This window comes from Copidosoma floridanum, unplaced genomic scaffold (genome assembly GCF_036245765.1).
Source record: "Copidosoma floridanum isolate Cflo_tuat_1 unplaced genomic scaffold, Cflo_Japanese_pri ptg000021l, whole genome shotgun sequence".
NCBI lineage: Eukaryota > Metazoa > Arthropoda > Insecta > Hymenoptera > Encyrtidae > Copidosoma > Copidosoma floridanum.
The window spans coordinates 23,797,497-23,822,692 of NW_028321898.1; the positions used below are offsets into that span (position 1 = coordinate 23,797,497).

The following is a 25,196-nucleotide window of genomic DNA, read 5'->3' on the forward strand; positions in this document are numbered from 1 at the left end:
GGAGCGCGTTCTCTTCTCTCCCCGAATCGTCCCTCCTGGTATTCCGTGTACACCCGGTCGAGGAATGACTCCACATGGAGTACATGTACGCACTCGATCACGCATGCGAGCGTTGTTGGTTGCGGTTTTGCTTTTCATCTTACGCGGAAGAATTTCAGTTTTGTTGCATTTTCACAAAATCATCGTCAATGCATTGTTTACTGATAAACAGTTACCCTATTTTATCTTAATTTCTACTTTATTGATCAGTGCATGGAAGATTTTATGAGATCCTGACTCAAGGATGGGGGTGTAGAGAAATACCAAGTTTTCGTTGAACTGAGTGAAAATTTTGTGAATTGTATACCGTGTATTTTAAATGTAAGGCTACGAATCGCAGAGAATGATGGGTAGAGTGCGAGTGGAGTAAAAGCAGAAAGATGCACGAGTAGATGTCTGCAAGCTCGAGTATTTTCATCGAAAGCTCATCAAGAATTTAAAAGTCCGAAGAGATTCGATGCTTCTTCATTACTGTGCATTTGGCATTCATTGCAATAAGGCTTCGAAAAAATCTGACGAATTGGGAATAAATACAAAGTGAAGTTGAAAATTAAATGCCGCGCCAGATACGAGAATATTTAAAAGGAAATAGGAGAAAAACTTATTTCTCCCACGTTTATATGTACATACGCATACACGCTTATATTTGTATCCTGGAGCTGATCCCCTTCAAGAGTGAACTCATCACCCGAGAGACATACGCTCGCCTCTTCCTTATCTTCTTACTCTTCGCGTTTAATTTTCTTGAAAGGCTCTCATGTATACTGCCCTATCTTTGCCATACTTTTCTACTCTGTGTATGTGTATATACATACTTATATGCCTTTATATATCCTTGCCAGTTATTGGTAGAGCCTTAAAGCATCGAAGCATTTCTTATTTCTTACTCATGACGTGATCGGTGTTTTTATAGATATAACATCTTTTTTCTCTTTTTTCAGGGTATATACTTTTACATCGAGATGCGAAGGATCTTTTCTTTTACTTTTCCGTTCGGTTGCGAGTATTTTGTCTTTGCTCCTTTTTTTGCCGGAGCATATTGGCTAGTACAATATTGATGAATTGAAATACATACAAGCTGCTTCAAGCACTTTATTCTTGGATACTGATTAATCAACTGTCAAGAATCAGTTGTCTATAAATTTTGGAGTAATAAATTTTTTAAGTTCCGTGAAGTGTAAAAATCATTAACTGTCATAAATCTTACATGAAGTTATTTTGGATGTGGGTTTAAAAATCTTTGTTTTTTATAGTTTTTTGAACGTAGGTGTTAATGAGCTCCCAACGATTACCACGGAGTAAAATTTCTAAAATTTATTCGGCAAAGTCTTAAAAAACTTCGTATCCATACATGAAAAATACTCAGTAAACTCTTATGTTTGATAACAACTTACAGGTCATGTAAGAAAGACCTATTATCTCAGTATGGAAAAATTGGATTTGATGTCACCTTTGAAATTGTGTGCTGGAACATTTGTACATGAAACTAAAAGCCGTCAAAACTTTTTTCAGAGTAAAAGATTCAACGATAGTTAACCAAATGGCCATGCGTAATTTTTATTTAGGCCTCAAATCGTAGTTTTGGTGTAGATTTTTTTTTACTATTACTGTTAATAAAGTAATCCATATTTCATGTATGTTAAATCAAAGAGAATTTTTTTATCATAGTAATATAGCTAAATCCCAATATTTTCACGCCATTAAGACTGGACGTTATTTCTAAAAAAAAATTACGTACGAATATTTTAATTTCCAAAATCTTGTTCTACTGCATGTTAGTTGTATTGTCCGTGGAATAACCGAATATATTGACTAAACACGAATATAGACACTAAGAAACACATATTGAAAAAAAGAAGCTTAAGTTCCAATGGAGCTTTATACATACTCGCCAAATGAGCGCTGAAAGGTTAAAAAACTCTTGAGGATTTAATTATTCCCTTTTTAGCTCTGTTTTTCTTCCGGCCCTCGCCATTCCCCTTAAATTTCTGTAATACGTATTCATATCCGCACAACCTCCATTCTTGTGTACAGAAACATCCGCAAGCACCTCGCTTGTTTGCTTATTTTCTGGAACGTCAATTCTACGTGGCTACTTGGCTCTTTTATCAATTTTCTTCCTTTGTTTGTCCATAACGATCGGATTTATCCAGTGTGATCGTTTATCTTAAATCGCTGTGATACAACCTACAGATAAATAGTTTTTTAAATATTTTTACTGTAATAATCATTCCCTGAATCTCTTTTTTCCAAACCTTACTGAGTTTTAAAATATTTTCGTCCATAATCCACACTGTCATGACTCACATTGTCACTGCAAAATGAGTAATATTTGATAACAATCTTTGGTGCAAAATGGCGCGTAAGAGTAGTGATCCCTTTAATTTCTTACCTTGTAGTACAAGAATATCCCCTTTTCAGAACCCGTTGTCGATCGGCGGATTAAAATAAGCTATTGATACTCACGGTAAAGCCTGTCAAATCGATACAGTGGGTGGGGATCAAAAAGGGAGAGAAAAGCGATTTTCCATTATCGGGATTAATCTGTTTTTCTATCAACGCCTCTGGAAAAATTATTTTATAAAAACTATTTTTTAGTGCAAATTGTTATTTATCGAAATGAAATATATACTACCTTACTGAGGTTAAAAATTTCTACATACTCAATATTAATGAGCGGAAATCGAGTATTTTTTTCAATTACAGACGGGACTTACGTTGGTGGAATGAATACGTACATGGCCTAAAGCAAATACGAGGAAAAACATTTCAATACTCCTAAAGCAAACATTACTAGAGCGAATAACGCTGTCATAATATTTGTATACGGTTATTACATGCGGCTCTGGAAAAAAAAATCCACGAAAAATCACGAATCGTTGTGGTCTGGCTGAGTCAACACTTTGAAACGTCATCGCGCCAGTAGCATATGGTCAGACAAGTCTCTGGCACTGATTGTACTACATAAATTGCACGTGGCGAGTGCGTACGTATTTGGGTGCTCGCGTAGCTGTGGCTTGGATTGTTCCTGAATTGAATTACAAATAATACGTCCGATATTTACTGCGCGAGTGAGAGTTTGTTGGAGGATTATTTTCTAAAGTTGGTCTTGCCATTGTAATGTCTAGTCTGTAATCTGTGGTAGTTAACTAATTTTCGTGCATACATGCAGTATGCACAGCCTAAACTTGTGAAAATACATTTTTTTACGTGTACATGAATGTTGATGTTTTTACATGCTATATATCACAGTTAAAATAGATTATTTTTACTTTTATACTTTTGGGTGTCCTGGTTGGAATACTTATCATTAGTTTATGATGTATTGTTCGATGATGAAAATTCCTACGATATAGAATCACACGTAATCAAGTAATTGTTGCCATTGTTGTTTGTAAACGTTATGTTATGCATTTTATAAGTATACATGTACAGCCTTTTAAAAATACAAAAAATATTTCTCATACGTCGCTCACTACTGTGCCTTCCAGTTTATACGTAATTCGGTTTTTGCAATCATTCAATTTTTGTAAGTGAAAGTGTGCGTCTTCTCTTTCTGCTAAAAAGCCAAATGAACTATTGAATGCACGTGGGAGCCAAATTCCATTTACTAACATGTTTACCAACTGGTTGGAATTCTCTGTTCAATATTTTTTCGTAATTCTTACTTGTTATAACTTTGGCCCTACACAACTTTTCTAAAATTTCTATTGTGCTTACGTAGACTTCAATTGTTTTAAAAATAATCTTCAATTAGATACTATAGGTATAAAAAAATGTCACTCACTGCTTTACGTAGCATCTCTCAATAAAACTATCAGATATTCCCTTGCTATTTTCTCGGTTGTGAAAAAATATAACGTTATAAAAATTGTAGTGAAAGACTCACCAAGAATTTGACTGAGGACTGTGCGGCCATCCTCACCGAGGCAGGCACTGCGGGCATCGAAGGGATTTGTGAACTGCACAAACGCGTATCCTTTGTGCATGGATATACCTGAAAAAAAAAAATTAAATCATCAAAATCCAGAAATCCATCCATCGACAGTTGAAGATTCATTTCATACGGAATCATTTAGACATTGTACGATGGAGTAAAAAAAAAAAAAAGTAAAGCTCACTCAGTGAAAGTACTCAGAAGCACTTTGTCGATTTTGACATATCCTTGATGTCTCCAGCCATTTTATTGGCGGAGCGGGAAGGAAAGGAAGGGAAAGAGCAATACACGTATGAAGAAAGACGTAGAAGAGTAAGCTGTTTATCAGCCAGTGGCAGGCGTAGCTGACCCAATGCATGGGATTTGAAGGTCTTGCCTGTATACAATACGTGTACATACACCTACGTGATGCACGTTCTACGTGTAAGTATATTGGTATATTATATAGGTATGCTCGAGTTCTGATGAAGATATGAAAGTTTTCAGTGTTTGTCGCTGCCAGTAGCTATTTAAAAATGGCATTGTGACTTGATACTCTTTCTTTTGTTAAGAGACCTCTATGAAGCACGTCTATGGAGAAAGGCTTAAGGGCCAGAAGGTTCGTCCCAAAAGATCCTGCGCTAACAGAAGAAAATCTGATACGTCTTCATTCTTCTGCATAGTATCTTTTCAGCTTAATATGCTTATTTCAGCGATGTTTAATTACTACGATATTCTGTTTTTTAAAAGGATTGTCGAGTTTCTGAAAAAAGCCACAAATTGGAAACTCCATTTATTTGTTGCTAACGATCCTATTAGTACTGAGGCAATTTTAACGTTCGGAATAGCACAAAATAAGTCAAGAGTAATAAAATGCAAAAGGAACTCATCAATTTTGGTCATTACCAACGGGGATATGTAAGGTAATGCACTGTCTTGATAAAGCTTTTGGAAGAAAAAGGTTGACTTTGATCTTTGGAAAAAAAAATAATGTGACTTCAAACCTGTAGTTTTTCTACTATCCAATAGGAACGAATCATTCAAAGCATAGAAAATAATAGGGCAAGGCAACCTTGGAACGTCTTTACACACATTTTTTTTAAAAATATCTAAAGGATTAACAAAAAATGTTCATGCATCAAACAAAAAAAATGCCCAAGTCAACGAAATATACAAAAATCATAACATCAAAAAGACCAACTATATCCAGAAATAGGATGCACGTCTATGGAGAAAGGCTTAAGGGCCAGAAGGTTCGTCCCAAAAGATCCTGCGCTAACAGAAGAAAATCTGATACGTCTTCATTCTTCTGCATAGTATCTTTTCAGCTTAATATGCTAATTTCAGCGATGTTTAATTACTACGATATTCTGTTTTTTAAAAGGATTGACGAGTTTCTGAAAAAAGCCACAAATTGGAAACTCCATTTATTTGTTGCTAACGATCCTATTAGTACTGAGGCAATTTTAACGTTCGGAATAGCACAAAATAAGTCAAGAGTAATGAAATGCAAAAGGAACTCATCAATTTTGGTCATTACCAACGGGGATATGTAAGGTAATGCACTGTCTTGATAAAGCTTTTGGAAGAAAAAGGTTGACTTTGATCTTTGGAAAAAAAAATAATGTGACTTCAAACCTGTAGTTTTTCTACTATCCAATAGGAACGAATCATTCAAAGCATAGAAAATAATAGGGCAAGGCAACCTTGGAACGTCTTTACACACATTTTTTTTAAAAATATCTAAAGGATTAACAAAAAATGTTCATGCATCAAACAAAAAAAATGCCCAAGTCAACGAAATATACAAAAATCATAACATCAAAAAGACCAACTATATCCAGAAATAGGATGCAAAAGGTAAAGGGATGATTTCATTCATCCTTTAACTTTGTGGTGGAAGAATGGAATAGCAACAGAGGATTCCTCGCGGTCGAGATGCTTCGAGCTGAATTCAGTCGAGCGTAAACGATAGCCGTAGTAACACAAGATAGTGCAGGTTGAAATGCTTGCACCACCAAGTTTTCTCAGTCGAAGTGTAGTCGTATTTACAAACACTATATACTGGTACATAGTAAGGAGTGTTGAAAGTACCCACCGATAGTGAAGTGAAACGTGACATTAAAACTTATAGAACATATCGGTCAATGTATACACACCTGCTAATCTGCCGTATCGCTGAAACATCCGCTCGACGTCTGTTTTGCTGCATTGAAAAGTGTTGAGGTTACCAACAAACACTCGGGAATTCACGGCTTGTGGATCCTGTGAGTTTGTTTGATTTCCCACTTTGCTCATCTTCATCGCCTGAAACATCAAAATTTAAGATGCTTTGTTAGTAGATGCCGGTGTATTACGGCTTATTTGTGCTTTCTGTGTAACTAAGTTTTCCAACTCCTCTGTGTTTGTCTCCAAGTGTAATTATGCTGGTTTTTAAAATTATTTGATTTTCATGTTTTCTATTTTTAATAAAGAGATTTTTATGTATAGACTTGAAGCTATTGATGTCTTCAGTAAAGAGAATCGCCTTATGATATTAGTGTCTACATAGTTGTAAGCATTTTGAGTAGGCTTCTATTACTGTTTTGGCAGCGTTAAATGAAAATAATTTCAAATTATTGGTCTAATAAGTAGAAAAAATGTAGTGATCCTATTCAAATTTATAAATGTACGTCAATGCACATGTATTCTTCAAGCTGAAGTACCAAGCCAGAAAGCTAATCAATACATGTAACGGCAAGAATGACGTTACTTAACAGCAGTAGAAGAATGCAATCTGCCTTCATGCACCTTGCAAAATTTGTCATAAAAATCAGAGATAATGTCGATCATACATCGATGATCCAAAAAAACGGGAGTATACTTAGATGAAGAGTTTCTCGATGACTTTTTTGAGTAGGTACTTATCCTATTCTCAACACTCGAGAGTGAAAAAAAGGTCGTACGTACATCGACTGCGCAATTCAATGTCGTCAGCTGGTGCCAAAACTTTAGGGAGCCCATGAATTATATACCTGCAGCCAAACGAGTGAATATTCATTCCCCAACGTGTATGAAAATGTTTCGTATTATAATGTACCCACCCACACAGTAACGTGTACGTACAGCGAGCGCGTGATGCGGAGAAGCCGTGGATGACGAATTATACGTACGTGAGGGGTAGAGTTGTTCGTATCGCGCGTATGCATTATTCACGTTGTTATACCTACGTATGCGCCTATACACGCGAAATAGGAATGCAGCGTGTTAGGGACGAAACTGGCAGCTTATATGTGTGTACTGTATATGTTCACGGCATAACGCGAATCGTTTTAAATTTATGGGTATTACACGCTCGACCACACGCGTAGGTGCGTACATGCATTGCTTTGAAGGTCGTGAATCGTGACTCTTCAACTCGATCGATTTTCGTTTTAAATTTTAAAGGGCAAATCGGTAAAGTTTTCGTAGTCATGTGGAATCGACGACGCGTTAATTCACGAAAAGGGAGATAAAGAGAAAGCCGTCATACATTTTTTCCTTCCAATCAGCAGATGCTGCCAGATCCCAGAGATAATCGGGGATTTGGATAATTAGTATTCACAATCACCTGAAATGAGCCGGTGGCATATTTGCATCGCAGCTTTTGGATCTTTCTTTAAATGTGGACTCACACGCAGGGGAATTTTTGGAAATAGTGAGAAAGAACAAGAGGAGGTGGGTGGATAGACTGAGGATATTAATCTGATTAAGGACTATGGTAATCATAGGTGGTACGTTCATCACGATTTCTTGATTGTAAGGACTGTCATCAATCAAATTTACCGTAGCCAAAATGTAAATCTTACCAAAAATATACCTAAAAATCACCGGTTTTAACAGCAAACCAGCAACAAATCGAAATTTCTCACACGTACAACGTATCCACAAATTCAGTAATTTCAGATTGTGTCATTCAAGATTTGCACACATACTCTAAATCTTTATTAACTAAGGCTGAATGAGTGTCTTCATCTTCTGATGATTTGTTGAGCGTGTACTTCTTTGAGTGAAGAGAATCAACTATCTTTCTCACCCCATCAAGTGGAATATAATTTTTAACGACATCTTAGCTAAAGTACAATAAAGTTTTTTATGCTACTAGATTTGAATTTTGCTCAAACAATCCTTGTAATGTGCCAATCATGATTGCAATGCAAAAGTAATTAGGTAGGTAAATTCTCACATGATTTTTTTACTTTTGGAAATACACGGTTTTGAATCAATTGTATTCTAAGACCGTTTACTTTTAAGGCACATGCAGGTGATGATATTTTTCCAGTTCCCGAGTGATATTCACATCTTAAAATAATTTTCAGGTCAGTTGTAAAAGAGGGACTTTGATATTACAGCGAAATCGTATAGCATCAGTGTATGAAGTGAAAACTAATAATATCAATCTTGATTATTTTGACAAGATTCTCGTGTCCGATTACCGAAATAGTTCGTTCACATAGGAGGATAGATGGTTTATTATTCGAAAATTATATACACAACGGAATATCCAGGAAACGTACCTTCGTACTCTGATAATATGGTCTTATACCCTCTCGCTTGCTATTACTAGAAACGTTGAAGTCATTTCAAAATAGGTGTCCTTCTATTTATACACTAATTGTTACTTACTTCAATATATGTGTGGTTAGTATTTATTATAAGGTAAAATGTTGTCAAAACGTACTGCATTGGTATTCAATATTAGATTACAGTTTTTAATGAAAGTTTAAAAAATTTTTTACGAAAAGAAATTTCAAAACCTAATGATTCGCATAAAAGTATACAGAACAACATTTTATTGTTTGTCGTGAGAAAATGACAGACAAGACAGGGTAGGTTTGGAAGTTCAGAAGAATTTTTTAGTTGTATCGATTAATTTTTTTGCCATATTTTTTCTCTTAGAAAAAGTTGTTCTTTGGAATTGGTAATTTCCTTTAAAATCTACTATTTCTTGGTATTATTATTACACAAGACAAGTGTTTGTTCTATTCATAATTCCATTATAATATTAGCACAAAAAATATAAGTTGTATGATATCACCTGATTTAATAATGAGTTTATGCAAAGGGCATTCTGATACTATAAAAATTTGAAAAAAAGTTTTTAACTATAAGTGCGTTTCTCTCTACAAAAAACTCATTTGCCTTACATTATTAATAACATTAAATTAATGTCACGAGTTTGTAACAAAACAACTAATTATTTACGATTCTTTTTTTTTCGTGACAAAAATTTTAATTTTTTGTATGTTCAAATGAATTTTCCACATGAACTTGCAGTAAAAAATATGAAAAACTTGAATAAAAAATATTTTTACAGCCGAAGAATAATTTTTCATTACTTTTTTGTCACAAACTTTATGTATAAATATATTATCATTCTGTACTTTTTAAGAAGTCACTTCCAAGTCTAGTATTTTCTCTTCTTTAAGACGCTTTGATTGCAACAGAAAAGTCACCTCGAGTTCCTGCTTCATTTTTAAGTGAGTAAATCAAAGTTTCTTCTTCACTTATTAAAACTTCGTATGTTTAAATAGCATCAAAGTATATTAGACTTTGCAAAAATGATACTCCTCTTTTCATTGAAACTCAGCTTGAAAATCAAAAATGTCAAAATTCTTTCTTTATTATTTAACTGCTAAGAGGAGAACTTGTTTTGGACGATTACAATCATTCCCTAGTGGGAGAGAGGGTTGTTGCTGTATAATCCTAAATTAAGTCATTTCTAGAACGATATTGTGTTTGATTAAAAAAAAAGAATTATAATTATAAATCCTGTAAGAGCTCTAAGACCAATATTTAAATACACAATAGATTGCAGAGGTCACATAATTAATTGGAGAGCATGGGAGTTTTAATTTTTGAGTAAAGGGGGTTTGCAAAAATCTTTGTTTTTAATTTTGTTTAAGAGTATCTCATAATTTTCCAGCAATCTCAATACATGTCTATGTAATGCAGAAGTAAAAATTATCACAAAATAGCAAAGCTGTGTTTTTTTACGCATATATTATAACTATTTTCGCGGATTTTATCGCATCCAGTATCACCTCGTATGAATGACGAGCTTTTTATACAAAAAAATTTGGCAAACGGTTATGACTAGCTGCCGTTTCATGTCAGTGCGATTTTTCAACTGCGAAATACAAGCTTTTATTCCGTTATTAACGACTATGAATGTATATGTGAATATCGACACACACGTATTCGCTGGAGGAAAAAATAGTCAGGTATGAATTCGGAAAAACTAAAAGGTAAATCGTGGAAGGGACTTTGCCGGGGGATTAAAAATAAAACAGATACGTGTAACACGTGCGATAAAAGAGTTTCAATCCCTGCGTTTATACTCACCATGTATTATTGTTGTTGGTTTTTTTATACACAGGCAGAATGTTTTGGATGGATGGAACTAATGACACATGTCCGTACAGAGAACCAAAATTTTGGAGGCATGATGAATTTGTGTAAATTTTGGGATGAAATAGTATAAAAAAAACCTGTTACTTGAGGCGAGAGTGTATCAATTCCAATTTTATTGATCCCAAAAGATAAAAAAGCTGGATGGTCATCCTATTTAAGTAAAATTGATACATTTTGTACATTTTACACATTCATACAAATTGATACAATTGTACCCGAGCTGAAACCATCATAATAATACTAATATCGAATTGTTATCTCTTGATCTGTCTTACCATTATGTACAATCACAAAAACAAAAAACAATATGGTAAATTCCGTAGGTACGTACTGTTGGAGTATAATTTGAATGTTCACGTTATTGATAAAATTGACAAATACAAATACGTGACCTACTATAGCTTTATTAAACAAAAGTACTTTTCAAATGTACAGCACGACTGTTTTATAAAAAGAGTGATAACATCGTGCATGACGTGACCAATTGTTCAAAAGCTTTTTTTGTAATGGCTTCGAGTATCATAACAAACAAATTATTTTTTAGTAATAAAATTTTTTTTTTTAATCTTTGATTTTTTTAATAATTTTTTTTTGAGTTGTAAAAATATAAATAAACGATTTTTAACTTTTTCGAAAGTTTTAAAGATTGGAGGCTGTCCATTTTTACTTTGAAAATCAAATACAAAATTTCTAATCGTTGAATTTTAAAACTTTAAAGTGGATGATCTGTCCTGAGACGTCGATTACTCAGATTTGTAAATAAAAAAGACATTTTTTTCTATATATCCCTTTGTAAGTCTCAGTCCTTTCAAGGATTGAGGATTGAGGATTTAATCCAAGATAAACAAGTGTTGCACAAATCCTTATATTTGAACAAGAACTCATTGTTTTTATTACTTATGTTTTAACAACTCATACCTTCAGATTTGTCCGTAATTATAGTTTTGGCTCTGTGATCAATATAAGGCACAGTCGAACCTTGAAACCTTTTAAAATAATGAAAGTAGTCACTACTTCCAGCAGTGGATATTTTAATTCTTTCACTCAATAGAATCTAAGATGAAGCAATAACTACCATACTACCTCTCGGGTAAAGTCACCTTGAAGCGCATATGGGCGCGTTGTATGAAAATCGGTCAGTGGACGCAAGAGAGTACATATTCTGGGTGTGCATACACACACACACACTGATTCACGCGTGTTCAACTGCCCGGCGCTTTGCAAACAAATACACCCGTCCGCGATCAAAAGATAGAGACAAACATCTTCCTTTGGATCTGGTTTATTGCATTTCAATTCCCTGGAATTATGTGGCTGCTTTAAAAAAAAAAAAAAAAAAAAACCGCGAGCTTTACTCGCTCGCACCAACGGCGTCCACCATCAAAGGGAGAGGTGGATGCAAGTGATGATGTACGACCGGTTATTTATGCAAGATTGTCACGGATCTGCAGCGAAAGCAATCGTACCCACGTACGGTGGGGTGCAATCAGGACCCGTTACTATTCAATGAGGATCCGTCTACCTGTCTACACTAAGGCCAGCAAATTTAGACGAGAGAAGGACGAAAAAGTGCGTGATAAAATTTTTATGCTACACCATCCAGAAATATTTTCTGGTGTATGTTATGTTTCATCGCGAATGTAGAAATAGATGTGCTTGAAAATTGTATCACGCAGACGGGACAAGTGCGCTGGAATATTGAAATAATAGTGTGTATTAAGTTATTTAAAGCTACCGAATGATGTGGTGGATACCAGCGGTGCTTGTGCCAAATGCACGAAAGCCTGAGGCCATTGTTGCCCGACAATTTTCTGGCATTAACTCTGTAGTCGTCTCCGAGTGTACGTAGGTACGTGACAGCGATATTTCGGTGCAACATGCGACGTTTAATGCTCGAGGCCTAAGTGCGTTATCGAGTTTCTCTCTCCTGAATGGTTGGGGACGTACGTGGGGATACTTACTCTACGAACATTTTCTAATAGCTATAAAAGATATTCGGTAAAATGTTTTGACTTTGATTAATGATATCGTCTTCGTGTTTGAAGTACGGTGCCTTGTTACCCCGACAGACCGAGAGAGAGGTAGGAGAGGTTGGACAATGTAGTAGTGCCTCTTTGTGTATATAATGAAAAAATTAAAGCAATAAAGAGTTTTGAACCTACCGAGGAGCTTCAAAAGTTAAATGCACTTATTTATCGTGATTTTTTGAGTAAAATCAAACGGTTAGTTTTTTTGGACTAAATGGATTTTCTTCATTTTAAGTACAAAATCAAATGAGTGATCGTCTGTGAACTAACAACTTGATTAGTTTGAATAAATAACGCAAAATGTAAAAAGACCTTTAACCTTTTATAAAAGAATTAAGGAAATATTGGTTTTTCGTTGTGTTTGCTGATATTCTCTTGTTTAAAAATTGAAGTTTCGTTTCGCTTCGCGTATGTTGTCAATTACAATGCTGTTCAATACTTTGACTACGAAAATTGATCGAAATAGTTTGACACTTGATTCAATATTTCTCCCATTTTACTAATTAAACACAGTTTGAGAAAAACATGTGTATACAATTAAATAAAATTTGCAGCGCCATTAGCAGTATTTCGTTATCCCGTTAATTTGTACACTACGAATCGTTTCAATCGTTAATTAAAAATCAAATTGACCCACTAAAGAGAATAAATTACCAATGATCGCGTGCTCCGGTGTGATGTTTGATATTTCATTCATTTAAACGGTCAAATATCTCTTTGATGGTAATTAAATACAATCAACAGACTCGTGGTCTTGTCATCGTTTGTTTGTCGTACTACCCGATTCCTTTTGCACGCAGTGCTTTGCAAAAATTTGCTTCACCCTTGATTGAAGGAAATTTGTGATTCATCGGTACTTACACTTGTACTCTTTTTGGTTGTTACATGGTATCCATAATATGAACAAAATTGAAATTTCTACTTTGACCCTTGATGAAGTGTCTTTCACATCATTAATTGATTTCCTACTCGATGATTTATCGATGATTCATAATCGCCTTATATTTTTTTCGTTTTGATCATTCGAAAGTAAAAACGAGCTCTTTTATTTAAATACAGTAGTACGAAAAGAAGTAGAGAAGCGTGAAAAGTGTAAATTGGTCACTTTAGCACATTGCGTTTGAGAGCATCCTGTACTTTTAAAAAGAACACTTTCAAATTAGTACAAGTTGTGATATTTACGTGAACCCACTTGTAGCAGATTGGTATATATATGTTGTTTAAAAGTAAAGACTTGATGAAAATGGCATTAAGTTACTTAACGAGTTTTTTTATGTGTGTAAATTACTGAAAGATATGTTACTGAATCAATCAAGTGTAGGTAAATCATCGTTGGTATTACATAAATATTATGTATAATTAAAATCTAAATCGGCTCGAATCTTGTACGTAGTTTCAGATTTACCTAAGTTGATGATGTATGTTTCAATAGTTTTTATCAGAGACAAACGTTTTTATGTCATTTTTACTGCACTGCTCAAATAACAAAATCATTTTTTGCAATAATTTCTTTTACAAACGTTTCACATATTAGCGTTCGAAGACTAAGTCGGAGATCACAATTAAATACAGATTTTTATTCTGGTATGCAATGCAGATTTTGTAAAAAACTACAAAATTAGCGAATTAATAGTTTTCAGCTCATGATAAAATGTTATTAAAATTTAAAAAAAAATTAAATGATACGAAAGACGTGGAGCTAATTGACACTAAATCTTTTTGTTTGGTAAATTTTTCTCTAACATGCCATCATAATATTCCAAATGGTGAAAATTGTTTTGAAATAGCCAAAAACTGTTTTATAATTTGTTATTTTTTTCTTTGACATTTACTGACATGATATTAAGATAAAACTTGTTTTGATACAATAATAAACTATAAAAATGGTTGTCATGTAGTTTTACATGTATTAAATTATTTATTATATTATATTTGATATTAAATTACTATATGATTCGAACTTCGTTTTCATTATTCCATAAATTACAGTATTAATTGTTGGAAACAAAAATAAATTCTTACAGTACCACAACTTAACGGATGGTCCTTCACTGTGTACCAAATATTTGATAATTGTAGTCGTAAAGTCATAAACACACCCTCAAAAAAATTATGATTATCATCATGGATAAAAGACAAGTGTTGTTAAGCATGTAACTATTCTTACAATCGGCTTGTGAAATTTGTTACTGTATTTTACTGTGAAATTTCCGAAAAAATTGGTGTCCTGACATTATCAGAATTTCACGTCAGAAGTGATTAACGCTTTTCTTTGCGTAGTGCTCTCATTAACGTGTATTTTACGTTACTTTTCTCCTTAATTCGTTCTTAAAAGTCACTGACGGCTGATTTCTTTTTTATAATTTTTATTAACTAATTATTTGGTGAAATACCAAAAACCTTGTTTTTTATAATACATTGAATTTTAATTAGTACTCCAATAAGTTTTATATTTTATCCCATCTTTAACTTAATTGTAGAGGTAAGCATGTACATATACATCAAGGATAATTAATTAATTTTTGGAAAATTAAATTAAACTATTTTTCAATAACCTAATGACCCTGAAAGATAAGTACAAGTAAATTATTTTTTAACGTCGTAGAGTATTGCGTTATACTGTGTTCTGTAGTACAGTAGAAATTTCGAATTTTTCTGTGCCAATATTCAAATAAAACAACCAACAGACGAAGTAAAATTTACAATGATCTTCATTTATAAGTTTAGCCGAAGACATCATAATAAACAGTGTACAATAAGTTACATACAAGAAATAAACTTAGAGTAGCTCTATTAAAAACAATAACTAATAATAATTAAAAATAAAATTATCTGCAATGGTACATGGTATGCAATAATATTTAAAAATACGTCGAATTCTACCTTAATTTTGGTTTTACTGGCTTATAAAACGCACAAATAACTCTAAATTTGTAAATAATCTATTAAAACACTACTTCAATTGAACAAATACATCGCGACACTGACTACTGGCATGATTAAAACAATGTGCTCACACCTCAAACTAAAGGAACGACTTGTCCTCTGTTCTGTCACATGATATTGAATCTCTGCCTGTGGGACAGTATCACTCAATAGTTGTTCAACATGCAAATTGGGATGGTTTTCACCTTCTGTGACTGTACTGACATTATGGTGGGTAGTTTCAGAAAATTTCCCGTTTTTTGAGGCTGTACTGCTCACATTTTGTGTGCCATTATATTGACTTCCAACTTCTGTGACTACATCACCTTTATACTGTTGCTCATAATTGTATTGTTCTTTGGCTTTTAAAATTTCATCTCGAATCCACTTGACGTACAATGAAATCCGAGTAAAAATATCATTCTCTACAGATGCAAATCCAATCAAAAAAGTGTCGTTGCCATCGTTTTGTATTAAAATATCAGTTGCATACATGAGAAGATCCTGAAAAATTAACCATCCATTTTTGCAACTAGACTTCCGTAAAAAAAAAAAAAAATGCATATTCTAAAGATTTACCTCGTTTCCTGTACTTGTAATGCACAAATTTTTCTTCAATTTTGGAGTAGTACAACGCCCTCTCGCAAATTTGACTTCCAGAAAACCTATTCCAATGCGGTTAGTTTCATCAAAATATCGACGACCGACCAGCTTAGTAATTTTGTCACTGTCAATAAGTGCGTTTTCATCGGGCAGATTGATGACATTTACGAATCGGTTGACATCGATTTTTACCTCCAATTGTAAAACAACTATGTCATTCTGCTGAGTTCTGGAAATAGTTGTAAAGTTAAGTTTTGCACAATAATGCATTAAATTACACTTACGTAAACGTAATCATGCATCTTGGCTTACCTGTTATCGTAGTCACTATGGAAAAAAATTTTAGTAACATTACTTTTTTGTGTGTTCTCATCATTGGATGCAATTCCACCGGCAATAACTGTCAACATAGCCAAATCAAAACTGACGCAGTGGGCCCGTGACAACACAAAATTTTCTTCAATAAGTACACCACCGCATGAATATTCGTAATGATTTTGGCATGATTTTTCGATAGTGACGTAGTATGAAAATTCGTCCCTGTCACCCAAGTGTAGATCTGCCTTTGCAACTTTTACCAAAAAATTGAATGAATTTAAGCACTTCACAATGGGCTTAGTTTTTTCAAAAACAAGTAAAATATTGTTACGTTTTCTCGATGCAAAGAGAAATTATGAAGTGAAGTATTGTTACGTCAATTTCACAACACAACGTATAGCGACATTAACAAAAAATACTTACCTAGGATCATCAAAAAGGCCACGATAATTTTAGAAAGAACCATTTTAAGGTGACAAGAAAGTTCAAATGCCTGTTTTTGACATAACGGTTTCGTATTTGAAGTGAAAGACTAATATGGACGACTCGTCCAATCGATTTATTACTTATACATTTTGGAAAGAATGTATAGTGAAATACGTTTGTAGTCGTTGGAGAGGGTAAATAGTAATGACAGCAGAGCCACTGGTGAGAGAAGAGTGCAAACTTATGTAGAAATTTCGAGAACTCGATACATTTTTGAATGTACAATATTAACTTCTTTTCGTCAAGCCTTAAAATAAAAATGACGGAATGAATTGTGTTTATGGAAAAAAAATTTTAACCTCAAAGAGTAATCGCTTTGATTAAGAAAATTTGGGGATAAATATTAAAGTGTCATTCCTTGATGTCCTGAGAATACGTGAATTAATTTGCAGATCTCAACGTTTCGTCAAAAATATTCTGGAAGCTGTCATGCTTCATGCTGAGTGTATTTGTTGTTGTTCTTTTTTTTAATTTTTTTTAAGAACTTCTAAACCTATTACGGTTGTTAAAAATAATTTACAAACATGTGGAAAAATTTTTTTACAACAAAAAAGTTTAAATATAATCGCTATCGAAGCTCCCCATAGTACATCCCCCCTATGCCACACAGAAAAAATAATTTCGAAATTTTTGTCTGCTCCTATTCTTACTTCGTAAATTTTTTTTTTTTAATGACTTCGACATAACGTATGCCTCATAAAATACCTTGCACTTAAAAAAGCAAATTATACAGAGGGCAATTTGATTCTCAAACTAGTAGTTATAGTATTATGTACTTGTCTTTCTCCATCTCTCTGCGTCCGCAGCTCTTTCACGAAGCACAGCTTTCGCTCCAATTTCATAAGAAATTTAAGGCCCGTCATTTCCTAGCGGAAAGGATACTCCACCGAGTTATAAAACGCGCAGCAAGGAGCGGTTCTTTCCTTCGCTCCTCCGGTAAGGGGTTTACGTGGGCGTCGATGCGGCACCGAGGAGGTGCTAAAGCGCAGAGCGCGTTTGTCCGAGCGGGCGTTTTACGTCTCAGCCGTTAACTCGATTTTGCGTGCACTCTGGCACTTACTCGCGTCTCTCTCGCTATTTTTCACTCAAACAGGGGATTCTCGTTCTTCAATTATGTCCTCATTAATTGGCGGATAAACTAGCCAACTTTATACTACAGGGTTTTCTGTTTTTCTCTTGACTTCTCGTATACCTGGTTCATCTTGTTTTTTGTACATCGTTACTGATTACAAAAATAAAAGTTGCTGAAAAAAAAAGATTCCTAATTAGTGTCCACAGGATCATTTAACACCTTTATTTTATTAATCATGCAGGAAAGCTTACGAATATGTAAGCATGCTATTACGAGTGAACGACCCTTACTACAGGAAGAGACGTCTTAACTTAAAAAAAAAAAAAATTCATGTCCTGGTATGCAGTTGTGTGATTTTTCGTTGATTATAAGAATTTCTATGTTAAATGAGACATTATAGTGGCTCCTTTGTCTTGAGAATGTTGAATCAAATTAGAGTGACCCAATAACTCGCTTCTCACAATGGAAAATACTAATTTTTTAAACACGGATCCTTTGCTTTGTATTGATTTTGTAAAAACTGGTAAGGAATAATTTTTCTTATTTGAAATCTTTTAAACATATTATTCTTTGCAAACAAAAAAAAACAAGTTCCCTTGCGTATATGATATGGGATGCAATAGGAAAAGAAAAGTTTGTTGCCAAAAAAATAAAAAAATAAAAAAAAAATTAAAAAAAAAGATTTTAAAAGGTGAAAAAAACTAGAATGCAACGTAAAACATTGACAACGAAAATCGACTCTAAAGTGAGATTTATATAATTAAAATAAACATTTACGCTTAAAATGATTGATACTGCGAACACTACTAAAATAGTAAAATGCTCCTATCGTGTTATGAAAAAATTCACTTCGTAGAAATATCCATAAAGTTAAATTTATTCTTTGTTACAACGATACCTTTACAAGGAAGCAAAAGTATAAACTCCCGTAAAATTTTATATCACTGTAGACGGTAAACACTTAAAAATCTCGTAGTAGATTCCAAAGGGCGATTCCATTTTGTGTTAAATAGCTCCACGTTACCCTAACAATTAGTGTCATCGAAACAGAATAAAAAACCAGGAGCGTCAAAAGCCCCGTCACTTCCACCGATCTCTTGTATTTGTCCGCGTGAGAAAGTTTACAATAAAAAAAAAAAAAAAAAAAAAAAAAAAATAGAAAAAAGAAAAAGATGGACGGAAGACTACCTCTAATTATTGGGAGCAAGTATTTGCCGGGAGTGATAAGAGAAAGGACGGAGAGGGAGAGCGAAGCCCGAATAATCGCCAGAGAGGAGAGAGAGAGAGAGTGAGAGCCCAGACAAGACGGGGCTTTAATGGGCTTAACAGGACTGGCGCTACTGTTCGTCGTTGGTGCTATGTTGGGCTGTCAGTTGCAGGTGATTGGAGCTTGAACAGTACCGGTGGCTGCTGTACCGGTAATGGCAGTAGTCGAGGAAAATATGAAATTTCAAAAGCAGCCAGCCACTCGAGCTCACCTCTCACTCTATAATATATATATATATATATCTCTACGGGAGGTGGATAAACAAGCCAAAGGATAAAGGGAAAAGAAGTTGTACGAAAGTGTTGATTATCCTCTAATGAAATACATGAGGAAAACAATTACTGCTGGGAGAGTATAACCTTGTCTTTCGAAAATTATCGGCTTCTAGCGGGGGTCATATTGGCTTTCTTATTTCACGGATGATTACTTACCAACTTCCTGTACGCGATGTCTGGGAATAAACACTTCATCTAGATCATACGAAAAAAAGCCTCAAAAGACGGCATTGCCCAGTTAATTTTGTTGCGAGCAATATATTTAAGAATATGGAGCAAAAGGAAAAAAAAAAAAAATTGTATTTTGTCTAACTAAAAACCTTAACAACTACGTATTTGACATTAATTTATTTTTTGTCATTTAAAATAATAATAATGATTTAAAAAAATATATATATATTTTTTGTAGTTTGTAGCATTAAAAAGTTTTTATTTTTTTATTTTTTTTTACTAGAAAAATTAATGCAACCTTTAGAATAATTAGGAAAATAATGAAAAACTGCTTTGATTTTAAAAGAAAAATATTTTAAGTTTTAAAATATTTTTCAGAATTTTTAATTGATCATTTCAAACTAATTAATAAATCATACGTAAAAATACAAATTTTTGAATCATTTTTCGATATTTCAAAAGTACTTTTATGTTACATTTAGTTGTTTTTTAACCTAAGACATAATTTTTGCAGCAAATCTTTTGCTATTATTTAAGTACTTGCATGAGTAACAATTTTATTAAAAATTTGAATTTTTTCTAGAGGTATCTAGTAAATTAGATATGAAAAGAAGAATATTTCAGATCTGATGATAATAGAAAAAAGTTTTTTAATCTTCAAAAATAACCTAAAGATAAATGAAAAATGGAAAAATTATTATATAAACTGCAATAAGTCATTAAGAAAAGCTTCTATACCAATAAAAGTTTTTAGTAATGTTCCTCAATTCACAGGGTCAAATTGAAAATTATATAAATTTTATGAGTACTACGTTTATTCCAAGTTGTCACCCATTTTTTACAGAAAATTTATATTTAAGAAAAAGGAAAATAATTATTTTTATTCAGCTCGACATACAGGAAAAATTGTGATTTGAGGTTTACATAAACATGTTTAGTTTTTACAGTGGATTCATATCAATGTCACTTGCTATAATCATAACATATTTTTGAAAATTTCAGAAGAATGAAAATATCAATAAAAATGTATTAAAAGATTTATCTTGCAGTTTCCACATGCAAAAATATCCTCCTGACTAAAAAAATATATTTCTCTCGTCAAGTGATTAAATTAAATAATTATCAGCCACTCACGAAATCAAAGCTTTCACAGCTCTTGGACGACCGTGACTGAAAAAAATTCTAGGTCCCCATGAATTCCACCGTAATTACTCGACAACGTGCAGTGAAAGAAATCTCGTCGTGATCGGAAAAAAAGGAAGTAAATTAAATGAGAAAAAAAGAGAGTTACCCGCTCATCGTCTCAAATTTCGCTGCATCCTCGGAAATCAGCCATCGATTAAATTTAATTAGGAAACTCGTGTGAGTTTCCTCGATTCTTCCTTCCGTCTTTCTCTTTTTTTTTTTTTCATTGGCGTTAACCTTTTTGTAGTTTCGAAAACTCGCCAAAGCTGAAAAAATTCCAAGCTTACTCGATCGAACAAAAAGTCACTAAAGTTCGTAAAAGGCCACTGACACGCGCGTCCAGTAAACGACCGCGCCTCTTTTCAATTACCCCCCACAGCTACTGCTGGTGCAACTACAACTAACCCTTTCGGTCATTTCCTGCTTCCATTACCGATCCTTAATCAAGTCCGAAAATTACTCGCACGAAGATGTCAAGGCAGCTTCGACTATCCCTACCCCTGGAGCACACTCCCAGAAAGAGAGAGAGAGGGGTCGAGGGAAAGTTTTAATCGGAATGTACTAAATCGAATCACGTCCAATATTTGGGAGGGTCGCCTGGAAGTCTGAAAGGAGAGAAATCGCTGCTGGAGGGAGGACGGAGAAGTATTTCTTCCGTTTCCGGGTGTTCGGGACAACAATATTTTTTCAAGCAAAGGAGCCAAGCTTGGCAAAACATGTATGTGCGGAAGATGCAATCGAGCATCTGTGGTTGGGGAATAATAACGAGAAAGTACGGTGGTTTGGGTTAAGGAAAAAAGCGTTGAGTGTCGGAATTTCAATTAAAAAAAAATATGTCCAGTTGCAGCTCTAACAAAGTAAAAAGAAAAAGCAAACGGCAGTGTGAGGAAACGAGGGCCTTCATAGACGAGTACAAACACCCTTGCACATGTGTTGTCGCAATGAATCATGCGGCTCGTTACAGGGCTTCTTTTCTTCCGTCACTTGGCCCTCGATTTTTACGAGCCGCAAAGTCGATGTCTTCCGACCTCGCCGAAAGGTAATTTAAAGAGACGCGTGCACGCATAGAAAGGAGCGAAGAAAGAGTAAAAAGCAGGGGGCAAGCCCTCGATCGATGTCGTAAAGGGAAAACACGCTGTAAACGGAAGGAACGCCAAGTTTACGATGACCCGAACGTCTAGTCCTGAGGATACATTGGAAAACATTGCGCGTTGTTAGCGTGGTTTTAATGATTCATCGGATGCATGAATGGTATATTGTTTTGTATCGTAGTGAGGAATCAGTCGCGATGTCGATGATGAGGGTTGGACTGTATTGAGAGTCATCGAGGTGGCCACGGTCTGCATGAATGTTCTCTCGTGTGTGCATGCACGAGAGGAGATTGAAGCCCCTATGGCACGTACAATAGCTCACGAGACTTGTACGCTGTGTGGCTTCTGAACCAGCGATTATACCGAAAGGAAGCAGCTACTTGTTTTATGCTAGAAAGAGTAAGGGAACTACAGGGATGCTGGTATTAATTATTCAAGGGTAACCAGGAGGGACCATCGATGACCAAAAATTTTCAAAAGAAAAGACTTTGGAGTTTAGATAACAATTCTAGAAAGAAACGTGTATTTCGTAAGATTGTGCCAGGAGTGGAAAAACTCCATCCAAAAGTGCTCTAAGAAAAAGTAGCTTCACACTTTCACGAGGGCACAGCACAATAACTTTTTGCTTTCTCATTACTATCTTGACCTGCTCTGGCGTAGATGCACTTGTAGTTTTTACTTCCACGTGCACCTCCTTTCTCGAGGACCCTCTTTTCGGCTTCCTTAAACTTTCAAGGACTCACACGCTCGGAGTTGCTGTTTATTGGCTCGTGTGTGAAATTTGAATTTGTAGACTTACAATTACAATCCAAAAGATTAGTGCTGTAAATGTCTTGATTTTTTTTTTTATTAACACTGCCCTGACAAAGTTCCCTTCGTCCTTGAAAATTCATACTTTTCACATCAAATAAAAAATGTCTCAATGTAGGTACCTATAAAAAGAATTCGTAGAACCAACTAACAAGATCAACGAGTCAAACTGTACTGACTACATTGTACGTATAGTATGGCTAAGCCCGTATTTTTCAAATACAATTTAATTGACGTACTCTTAGAAAATTAATACAAAAAGGTCTATCAATGCCAAGAAATACAAGAGAGAAAAGGAGACAGTTTAGCATTTATTGGGCACGAGCAAGTGCAATTCTTACTAATGAAACGTCAATTACGCTGACATTTCGTATACTCCATAATCCTTTTAGATTCATCATTCTTCTTTTATTTCGTTGCCTAAACACTTGTTTGACAAAATCTGATAGCAATACACGTGTACATGTTTGTGCGATCTTCATTAATTCGACGCAAATTGGAAAATCTGTGAGTGACATATTTCTATTGGAACAGCTGCTACATTGTTTGTTTGTGGCTGTAGAAATTTCCATTCTTTTATTTAATTTTTTGTTTTGTTCCAACCGACCTTAATTGAGATTGGCATCACAAGATTCTACAGTATATTCGTATTGTTTGTCACTCAACAACGCCAAATTCGATGAGAAAAGATCAGCTTGGGGGAGGAAAGGAAGGAGTGATTACTGACTGAGTTGGCGAAATTTATAAAGTGAAAGTACAAAACTAATTTAAAGTTTTGCGAGTCGCGTTCTCGTTACTCTAATGCGCATAATAAATGGCGAATAGTTGGCGAGTTTTGCAAAAGACAAAACGCGCCCGTGTACTTTTAAAGTGAGTTACGCTATTAACTGCGCCAGCCAGAAGTTTGAAAATAATAAAATCAGCTCCGGACTTTTCATATCGTTGAACCATCGATTTGTTTGCATTAATTTCGGAACGTTTTTAAGCGAGAGAGTGTTTGTGCACGATTTTTCGTTTCTTTTATGAAAAACCTTCAAGTTAAACGCGAGTAAAAGTTGAGGTCATTGAGTTCTGGATACAGGAAACGATCAATATGGAGTCAAAAATAATCGATTAAAAAGAAGCCTCTTTGACTTTAATCCTACGCAGCAGTCGCAGCAGCAGAGAGACTGCATAAAATAAATTCCGATGAGGATTGGTGGAGGGGAAAGCAAGCGAGGCGAGGGAAATTTTAATTAAATTTAATATTCAGCCAATTTCACGTAAAATTTTCATTAATATTTAAATCGCACAAAAGTCTCGCAGTCCCCTCGTCTCTTTGGAATAACAGTTTGACCCAGATTTTCCGAGTATAAGAGTCCTAATGTTTCGACGGCATTTGTCCAAACGAACATTTTTCAATCGACTTGAAGGTCTATTGCTTCGATAATCTCACTACCGCTCGGCAAAAATCTGGCATTTTTTTCCGAGAAAACATTTGCAAACTTTCGATGAGTTTGATCGCACTTGAAAGTTATACTTATACCGACCTAATCTTTCGTTTTTTATTTGCATGAAGGTGTATGCACTTGACTGCAGGTTTCACTAAATCTATAAAAAATTTCCTTCAGAATAAATTAATAGGAAAAACTTTGTTGACAGACTTGTAAAGTGGTTAATTCAGTGAAAAATCTTGTGAAGGTAGGTCACTTGGAATTTTAAAGTTAAATTACTGGTCGTCATTAAATCCAAGTCATTTTGAATAAGAATGATGATCGATAATTTTAAGATCTCTGGCCCTATTAATGTGTGGTTTTATGTTTCGTAGAACAAAACTTTTAAACAACAAAAAAATAGTCATCAAGATCGACTTTTCATTAACGTTTTCAATACGGGAAACAAAGCATCTGACACAATTATGTGTTGAAAACTCTTGCACGAAAGAGACTTTTTGACAATAAAAACAAGTTAAAAAACTCTTATTTTCAAACTACTATTCCAAAAAACATCCCCAAAAAACACTCTTCGATACCTATAAATAATCTTTTATTTTCAAATCGCGAATGTCCCTCCAGCGAGCGGAGAAAAAAAGCGATGCAGAACCACGCCAACTGCACGAGTCATCGAACAGAGCCGACCCGAAAATATGCATCTGCAATCAAAAGCCGTCAGCCCAAAACTCAAGCTTTTTTCTATATACTTACCTGACCATAGGTATCGTACGATCGATCTCTCAGGGTAGACACGACAGTCAAGCACACGGACAGCCGTTGTCGTCGTTGCCCATCCAAGGAAAGACCTAAGGCACGTCAGGGCAATTAGTACAAGTCAAGAGGAAGAGAGAGAGAGAGAGAGAAAACGTACGCGCTGCACGAGCTCTGTCTACCAATATCTCAGCAGCAGCAGCAGCAAAGGTAATTTAGAACCGCAATTACGGAGCGGAGGTAGGAACGTCGTCGACGACTTTTTAAACAGGAGGGGGCGGGGAGGTCGGTTAAAAAAGTTTACGTTTAATGGAACACAGAGTCTCCGGCGCTTCCGCGTTGGATGTACACTATTTTAAGTTCCCCGGCTCTGCGAGGACGATGTCCCGGCGACGA

General features: G+C 34.7%; 3 protein-coding genes across 3 annotated transcripts in view; 1 reads left to right on the forward strand and 2 right to left on the reverse strand.

Annotated features, from left to right (window-relative positions):
- Positions 1-25,196, reverse strand: part of LOC106638871 (uncharacterized) — a 238,404-nt gene that overhangs the window by 87,097 nt on the left and 126,111 nt on the right. The window contains exons 2-3 of the mRNA XM_089594325.1: positions 6,115-6,262; positions 3,929-4,036 (exon numbers count right to left, since the gene is read on the reverse strand). Of these exons, the coding sequence (XP_089450451.1) occupies positions 3,929-4,036; positions 6,115-6,259 (253 nt within the window). The 5' untranslated portion in view covers positions 6,260-6,262. The remainder of the gene's footprint in view (positions 1-3,928; positions 4,037-6,114; positions 6,263-25,196) is intronic.
- The window catches only part of LOC106638910 (royal jelly protein-like protein), a 54,949-nt gene continuing 39,080 nt past the window's right edge, over positions 9,328-25,196 (forward strand). Inside the window, exon 1 of the mRNA XM_014352295.2 lies at positions 9,328-9,453. The gene's annotated coding sequence lies outside the window, so the exon portion shown is untranslated. The remainder of the gene's footprint in view (positions 9,454-25,196) is intronic.
- LOC106638872 (granzyme B-like) lies at positions 15,440-16,772 on the reverse strand. Its single transcript, XM_089594805.1, has 5 exons — positions 16,684-16,772; positions 16,255-16,513; positions 15,919-16,171; positions 15,546-15,843; positions 15,440-15,489 (listed from the first exon to the last, which is right to left on the reverse strand). Exons 1-5 carry the CDS (start codon positions 16,724-16,726, stop codon positions 15,440-15,442), a joined length of 903 nt encoding a protein of 300 aa, XP_089450931.1. The 5' UTR covers positions 16,727-16,772.